Below are 9466 nucleotides of genomic sequence, written 5' to 3'. Positions count from 1 at the left end.
CCCCCCCCCTCAGGCAGAGACCGCGTGATGCTAGGGCATGTCTAACAAAACACAACCGTTTTATATGTATTTTCGTTTTCACTTTGGCAATATATAATGAATGAAAGCAGCTCTATGCAGCTGATTTAAATGCTCAAATATTTCTTTGAGCATTTAAATCCCATAAAAACAAAACAGCTACATTAAGATTTAAAACATTATCTCTTTGACGTGACAATATAGAAAAAAACTCGTTAAGTTGTTCGTCGATACCAAAGATATACAACCATAATAGACAAATAGCAAAATAATACAGGACAGAAAACAAACCACGGCTTAAATGTTAAGTTTACATTGGGAATCAGTTATTCACTGAGATGTTCATTTGTATAATACATAACATCATGCCCTCTATATAAACTGCTATGGTAAATCACAAGTTTGGTTCGATTAGTTAGGGGAAATGTTAATGCAGGACAAATACCGCTTTGTTTTGTTTCAAATGATCAGTGGAGTTTCTGTTGTAACAGAACATAATATACATTACCCATAATGTGTATATCTGTAGATGTATATGAGCAGTTGGTCAGTCACATCAATCGAAGACGCGGTGAGGTGATTTCTGTGAAACCAACTTAACTTATTAGTCCCAGCAACATTGAATTCGAAGTACATCTGTTCAACACCTGACTTTATCACCTCCAATCGGACCTAGAAATAAAACATATACATATATAATATAGAGGATAATAACAGTGTCTTCAGTAATAACAAAAATATTAGCAACACAATTGAAATGCATTTGGTATTTCTGAAGATACTATTAATTTTGGTTTTCTGTTTATTACCTTTTTATCAACAAAACCCATGCATGCGACGCGACTCATCAAGCTGACAACACTTGAACTGAATCCCTTTACCGCTAGCATCTGTAGACAATCCTAAGCGACAAATGATAATTCTATGTCAGAAAGAATTAATAAAATATAGATTATTTATTTATTTATTTTAATATAGTAGGTACTGTAGTCCATATTTAATCACAGTTTACACAATTACTATCAAAGTTTAGTATTGTCCCTGTGCTGGATCGGCAGCCCTTATTGTGTTGTGCTACCTAAACTTATCTCCCTTTACTCCAGGCTTCGTACTTCAAAGAGAAAAATACCGCCTGTTTTCATGGAAGGTGGCATCTGTGAAATTTGTAAGTTTGTATGATATTAGAACCAATTTTACTATATCTGTCGTTTTATAGATCAGCCTGAAATGAATCAATCCATGTTCAAGATGTGGCATTCCTGAGTTTTGTCGTAATGTAGCGGTGAAGCGGTTCAATCGGAAAGTGACTTCGCCCCAACTTCCTGTCATGCAACACGTGTGGATAGCTATTGTATATGTTTAGTATGTTAGTGAACTACGACTGAACAATGATTGTATATGTAGCTATATGTAATATGAAAGTTTGTGTGTTATTTAATATCCATTTTCAAGTCATCAGTATTAAAATAGGCACACTAGTCAATCTTATAATGTAGGTGCCTGTTATGTAGTTGTCAGTAATGAAGTAGACACGTCAATTAATCTAGATCCCCTTATGAAGGTGCCGGTGATGTAGTTGTCCATTTTTGTAACAGGTTGTAATATATCTTACAGTGTTCATATATATTCTTGTAGAGAGTTTGTCTACACTTATCAATGTCCCGGTGCCATGCATCATTGTAACTGGTTCGACCTTGGTGTCGCCACAGCGTAAGTTTATAAGTACTGTTATAATTCCCCTGAACTAAATTGTAATAGATTGTTCTATCATTAAACAAATTTTCCTTGCATTATTTTTGTAATAAAAGGGAATTTGCTGTATCAATAATAACAAGCCTGTACAGTTGATTTTAAATCAATGTAATAATATTTGCCGATGGTATTTTCGCATACTATCAGAGACCATTCAATGATAACATAGTACATCATCCTATGCAATGTGGTAATGCACTCAACTTGAATTGTGCATGTATATTAATAGGACATTTTGTCAAATTCACCTACGATCTTTATTTGCATCATATTTCCAATATTTAATCTGGGTATTTTGTGCATTTCCAGTGTGTGAAATTGCTGTATTTCTGTATGTTGTAGTTCTTACGGTGTTTTGTTAAAAACGAATAAAAACTTTCATCACGAACCCGTTATCTGTCTGTCATCAATCCTGAATGAGTGGCGGAACAGTTCCGGCATATAAACTAAGATCACTCCGCGATGTTAATACTTTTTAGTGCCGAATCTCAAATGCTGAGGAGTTGGGTAACATGCAAAGTTGTGTAACCACTTATCCTGATGATGACATATAACACCATCTTTACTCTAGTTATACTTAATCACTGTAAAAAATGGCCCTGATTATTTTGTACTTTCTCTGAATCATTTGGCCTCAGTAACATGGTACTTGGAGACGCTGACACGTGTTTCCCCGATCTTATACTTAGAATGGATGTCCTGCATAGTCTGTTGGCTTCAATAAAAATGAAATTGTACTTTCGTCGTGGACGTTCCTTTTCCCTCGGAGTATAGTCACTGTGAGATAAAACATATGATTATTCTGAGCATTAGACTGGGTTGGTTGCTCTGAAGGTATTTCGCAAGGACTGCATGCGGTACACATGGCGGTGATTAGTCATTGGCATATATGTAATAAACATATACAATGTATAAAATCTTCCTTCAGAAAAATACAGATTCATTTATGCAAAACACTATCCCGTAAAAAAGTGACCAAAGAATGTATTCAGCGGATAGAAGTTTATTACCTTAATTGATGCAATACCCAGACGTTTACAAAACATGTGTTCAGTATGAACAAATGTTAAGACACATATATTTACATGTACATACACATGGAAGCTTAGTGCGAGTTCAACATGTTAAAACACATACGTATTCGCGTATTAAAGAACTACATAAGTAAAGAGTACGTGTTTGAGTGTATATGGTTGTTGAGTAACAAACAATAAAAAAGGTGTTCGGGTGCTGCCGTAGATAGCCCACTCGCCTTTTACCAAAATAGCCGGGTTTTGATTCCCTGATCGGATTTAAAATGTATTTGGTCATTCTCCCCGTTCTCCTGTTTTACTCTTACATTGAGACCCCATGTGCGCTACTTACCGACCAACAAGAATGATTAGTTATATCCTTTGATAAAATCCGGCATTGAAATCATGATACTCCGAGATCGGTTAGGTTATATAAGATTTAACTGTCCGTTTATGGTTAATGTCAATACGGAGGTGTCCCCATATGTGTATTACATGTGTGCATATGCGTTCGTGTGCTAAAAGCTGTATGATGGTTTACCTGCCTCCTTTCGATTGCCAACCAAACTCAATTATTAAACCATTTCGTTCATCTTGGTGTGTTTTTTCATTGCAAAGATGCTTCATGTAGCTGGGAACCTTGTACATGTAATAGTATTTTTTTGCCGTGTGCCTTTATGGGTTAGGGTTGTAAGAGCTCTCATATTAAGAGAACATGATAAGTTTTGTTTTTATCTTTTTTAGTTTCTTATAAGGTGTGATAGCGTATAGAGTAAAAAAGGCAAACATTTAAACAGAAAACAAATACATCATTAATCTATTAACTCTATTTATGAGGTACGCAGAGTCAAAATACGACAGAAACACTGATGATTAATGTTTTGATAATATCGTGATTGAGCAACATTAAAAAAGTAAAGCATGATTAACTTGCGTCTTTTGCATTATATATATTTTCTTGGTTATCAACACGCTTGTTTCTTGTTGGAAGTAGGAAATGTAATGCTGTTAAATTGCTCAAATAAGTTATCATAAATTTGTCTGTTGACACATCCACATAATGTTAATGCAAATAACTGAGTTTTGTTTATTTATCTGGGTCTTCAAATACGAACTTGAGTTTGGTTTTCAATTTCGAATTCCATGATGCTTATTACGTCACCTCCTTTTGCCAAATAACTGGCGTAGTCTTTCTCAAATTTTATCAATATCGTTAATTTCACGTTTCAATGCAAGGAAAGAGACTCGCAATAGTTCAGACCTTTGACAAATATGGACGGTATACACAGTCTATTCCTCTTTAAGGTAAGCAAGACATATCTCTCTTCCATCATAGTCAATGTAATGTTTGTATTGAATTGATGTATACATAACACATTGAAGAACGTAATTGATTTAGCTTGTCCTATTATCTATAGGACATATACAGTCGTACATGTCACACTGCTGTAGTCCGAATCCATGCTGTAAAACAGACTCGCTCAGAATTTATCATGTATATGTAATTATTCATTATGTGAATATATGTGTTTCATGTTATTATGATTTTTACAAACCCTTTCTTTTTATAAATATTGCCAATACCCATCTGTGTCTGACCAGTATTTTGTCTTTGCCCAATAGATACTTGCTATACATGTATCATGTGTCCTTTTCATGTCATGAAAATGTGTTAAATGATTACTGATAAAACATCACCAACACCCTATGGGACACACATGAGATCCAGGAGGAACACACTTAAATGTTTTTATATATACATATTTAATACATGTTCGCAGTATCTATTCAGTCTAAAGAAAACTTGTGTTTCTTTTTAATGATAGATGCCAAATTACTGATTTGTTCTAATGATATACATTCTAACCCAGGTCCTCTACGTAGTCGCGCAATATCTCACCTCACTGTAAGAAATATACGATATTAAACTGATATTATTAAATGTGAACTAGAATGAAAGCGATATGCTTTGTATAACCGAAACACATCTTACTCCCAAAATTCCAGATTCTGAAATATCAATTGAGTGTTACTCAAATGTCTTTCATAGATTAAATAGAACTGGTCCTGGTGACGAACCAATTATAGAATATAAAATACGTAAACATCTAAGTCTAACCTGAAATACCTGAAAATACTATAATGAATCTTCCTATTTTTCACATCTATGAAAAACCTTTAAAAAGATAAATATTTTGAGATTATTACAGCGAAAAAGTAGATAGAAAATCTCTTAATGCTTTATATACATCTGACATAAGACCTATACTGGACAATGCTGATGTAGTGTGCGATACTTGTACTCCAGTTAAAAAAGAATCTGCTCAGCTAGAGGCAGCCATATTAGTTACAGGCAACGCTGAGGGACATCACATGATATATTCTATCAAAAGATTGGATGAGAAATATTAAATAATAGAAGAAATAAACCCTGATATTTATGAATAATGAAACACCAAATTACCCAAAGGAAATAATTGGACCCTACTTCCATGATGATAATCTAGATAGATATCCTTTGAGAACTTTTAGAATAGTTTATATCCCATTATGTCGTATTCTTAATTAGTATGAAAGTTGTTTCCTTTACATGTTTAATGCATTTTATAGAATTGCTCCTGGTATTCATGATATATTTTCTACTAAGCAGTTTATACGCTGTTTATGTCAAAATCATAATGTTCAATCTGAAACAACTGATGTTTGCAAATTTTCTGGAAATCGCAACATAAACGTATTTCTTTGCCAGCTACAGGTGTGGGATCGCACAACGTTACACGATGTGTGGTGTGCGCACGGTGTGTGCACAGTGTGTGCACGATGTGTGAACGATGTGTGCACGATGTGCGAACGATAAAAAGTTGGACGATCATTGCTTGCGCGCATTTGTGTGCACGATGGACGAACGATGTGCGATAACAATCGTGGTTGGTGTAAATTAAGGAATGCCTTAACAATATATACGGTTTCGTGTGTAAAGAAATACAATTTTCTATATTCTAGTTACATCTATAAGCTTATCTTTATGTCTATATTTTCTTAAAATTAGAAATTGTGTTTTCAGTATTTTTCAAACGACCTTAATCGACACATATGAAATTACAACACAGTCCCGTATACAGGTAAACATAGCCACTTTGTACATGTACCTGGACCGTTGTTTTCCCCCGCCCGGGGCGCTTACGTATTTCGTCGGGTAGGGCCAAAGGTGTGAAAACCCAGGTGAAGGGGAGCTATAGGCAAACCGAATACAAATAACAAATACTAAACGTACGGTATCGCATATCAGCTCTATGTGTAAGGTCAAGGCCAGGTAAAACTCCAGTCACTCATCGAATTTTTATTTACCTGTTCTGTTACCTTGGAGCCAAACCCATTCAATGGTCACTGTAATGATGTGTAACACGCATTGTAAAACTGTACATACTCCTCATGACTGTGATGAGAAATTAAAGTTATATATACAGTTTTCATTATTGCATACGAGCTTTCCGTATTTTTTTCATTCCGTAAAATTGATCTACAAATTGTACCCAATCGCACAGTTGTGCGAAGAGAAGCGCACAACGGGACGAACGATTGTTAAATCGCACAGTTGTGCGCACCATATGTGGACGATGTGCGGACGGTGTGTGAACGAAGTATGCACGGTGTGCGCACGGTATTTTTGGTGCGTTGTGCGGTCACACAACTGTAAGAAATGGTGAAAGTTATCTAAATTACGACCTTTATTAAGACCATTTGATTGAATCTCCTCATTGTGAATGTAACCAAAATATGAAACTGTGTCAAACTATTTTCTGGAGTGTAATAGGTATAAATAGAAATAAATATTCGCCACATTTTACAGCAGAATCGCAATGTATGATGTACACAATCACCTTAGTATAAAGGTCCTGCTACATGGCTGTGGCAATTGTAATGACACCAAAAACAAACATATTGTCACAAATATATCAGATGTTATATTTCAATCACACAGATTCCTTAATATTGTACTATAAGTCCTTACCATTAGTCGAAATTCAATTCGTTAAATGTGTCCTGTTATGTACATGTATTGTGCTGCCTCTTGGTAAATATCATTTGTCATTGTTGTGATAAAGGTCATTATCAACATATAATGCTTAACTATGTACTTTCCTCTTAGCACCACATATTGGGTATTATCATAGTAGCGGATGAAGTACTGTATATATTTGTTGTAATTGGCTTTTGAATGTCATTATGGATGGTCCATACGTGACACATCGACTTTGTATGGCCTGCATGTTTTTAAGAGATGAAGCCAAGTCTACCAAATATATATGTTTTTAATATTCTAAAAAATATATTAATATTAAAAAACTGCATGGGTTACACTGGCGACGTATGTAGTATCGTAGTAACATAGTTATATTATGTTTACATGAATAAACCGACCATGTAATACAAAATACAATAATATAACAATAATCAATGCAGAAGTACTCTCTACCTTTAACAATCAAACGTGAGGGTAAGGAAGCTGAATTCATCAGACGTCTTAGACCACGTTTAAACAATACTGTTTGACTACTATTTTATAATGTTCTTACTTCATGACACGTTTCAGGCAGAGAGTACTTCTGTATTTGAAAGGATGCGCATACGCGTGTTCCGATCAGTGTTTTTTATCGGGTTTTTTTCTTTGTCTATAGAAGAGTTATATTTGAACATTTACGCTACCGTATTTGATCCGTTATAGTGACATCGGTAGTGTGTCGGATCAGTAATATAATGTTACGAAGTTCGCTCCTCACAGGGAATGTTTTATTTTGTTATTTTTGATTCATAAATAATAGCATCAATAGTAAATCTAAATCCTAACAAATAGTACTCTTTAACTTTAGACCAGCATTATGTATTTACATCGCTGTGATTTCGCTATGTATCAGCGAACTGGTATGTTACGTCATAGTTTATGACGTCATAATATTTACTTCAATAAATTGTCTGAAGAATCTCTTTGTCGAGATGAAAGTACTAAGACTCGTTGTTGAGATTTTTTCTTTTTATACATTTTTTTCTGTTTTTATGATATATATTTGCATGATTGTAATTAGTGGTGTTTTGTTGCTATGGTATCAAAGACAATGGAAGTATATGCTGTTACAAGAATGAAGTTGTTTTCAGCAAAATATCTTTTTCTTAAATTAAACGAGGATAAAAATGTAAATATAAGACTTGACTTAACATTTTATTTATAGCATTAGGGATAACTACAATTGTACTGGAGTAAATATTACATTGTCGGTGGTTAATAGGTTGGCAATGAGTCTATCACACGATAGAAATCGCAGCAAGGCACTTATCCTCGTTCTTATTTTTTGTATATGGGCATGGAATGGCGAATTTACACTGATATCGGTGATTCATGTCCGTGCAATACAAAAATAAGGACAGTATAAGAATGTGTTGACAGACAATGCAAAAGATAATTATAATTGGTGTTTTGTTTTGTAACTTGATAAATCCCTAAGGTGCCCCCGGAACAATTTTGTACAGATCACCAAATCAGGTTTTCTAACTGGCTATATGTCTTGATCAGTCATTCGGAAAGTTCTGATTAAGATATATACGGATTTGTTGATAGGAGCAAGGAGGGAAAAAACATTTACAGAGTATTATGCATTTGGAATGTGACGCGAATTTAAGAATGGTGCATGATGTTGCTGTAAGAAAAGCTGATTAAAGAGCTTGTTTTTTTTTATTGTAGACACAAAGACAATAATAATGATGTCTGCCTAAAATATATAACATTGACATTTTAAGTGAAAACATATTCTAGTTCAAAACATGCAAATCCATACCTTGTTGAATGTCGATGTGTCCCATGTGTCCACTTCGCTTGACTTATAATGTCCTCCATACCCAATATTTCTAGCGTCGGCATTGTTCTCGTTATAAGTAAAACTGGAATCCCAGAGATTGGCGATACCGCCAGTACCGCCTATGATATGACTGGCTCCACGGAACACAAGCTTCTTGAATGTGCATGCTGCAAAAATCAAATACTGAGAGAAACAAAACATACCTTGCAAGAGACCATACATTTGAAGCGACATTATAATAAGTATTTACCTTGTACCTACCTAACTACCTGAACCGACATTATAATTAGTGTTTACAATTTACCGACATTCTTATAATCCTCACCCTGTACCGACATCCCAATTTGTCTTAATTTGTACCGACCTAACTAGTATTAGTATTAATCTTGTCCCGACATTCTAATTTATTCTAACATCGTATCGACATTGTGATTAATCTTCATCTTGTACCGACATTATAATAAATATTTACCTTGTATCGACCTAATAAATTAGTTCTGGCATTATATCAGTGCATATCGTGTAACGACATTCTCATTAGTGTTAACCTTGTATCGACATTCTCATTAGTGTTAACCTTGTATCGACATTCTCATTAGTGTTAACCTTGTATCGACATTCTCATTAGTGTTAACCTTGTACCGACGTTCTCATTAGTGTTAACCTTGTACCGACATTCTCATTAGGGTTAACCTTGTAACGACATTCTCATTAGTGCTAACCTTGTACCGACATTCTCGTTAGTTTTAACCTTGTATCGACATTCTCATTAGTGTTAACCTTGTACCGACATTCTCATTAGTGTTAACCTTGTACCGACATTCTCATTAG

The 9466-nt window shown here is 34.7% G+C and overlaps 1 protein-coding gene across 1 annotated transcript in view; it reads right to left on the bottom strand.

Moving 5' to 3' along the window:
- Window positions 1-9370, bottom strand: part of LOC110465296 — a 36998-nt gene extending 27628 nt beyond the window's left edge. Inside the window, exons 1-3 of the mRNA XM_021521008.1 lie at window positions 9358-9370; window positions 8615-8802; window positions 527-690 (exon numbers count right to left, since the gene is read on the bottom strand). Of these exons, the coding sequence (XP_021376683.1) occupies window positions 527-690; window positions 8615-8802; window positions 9358-9370 (365 nt within the window). The remainder of the gene's footprint in view (window positions 1-526; window positions 691-8614; window positions 8803-9357) is intronic.
- Between the last annotated feature and the right edge of the window lie 96 nt (window positions 9371-9466).

The sequence above is a fragment of the Mizuhopecten yessoensis genome, unplaced genomic scaffold (genome assembly GCF_002113885.1).
Source record: "Mizuhopecten yessoensis strain PY_sf001 unplaced genomic scaffold, ASM211388v2 scaffold11069, whole genome shotgun sequence".
Classification (NCBI taxonomy): domain Eukaryota; kingdom Metazoa; phylum Mollusca; class Bivalvia; order Pectinida; family Pectinidae; genus Mizuhopecten; species Mizuhopecten yessoensis.
The sequence above is the reverse complement of the archived record's forward strand: the minus strand, read 5'-3'. Positions and strand labels throughout refer to the sequence as shown.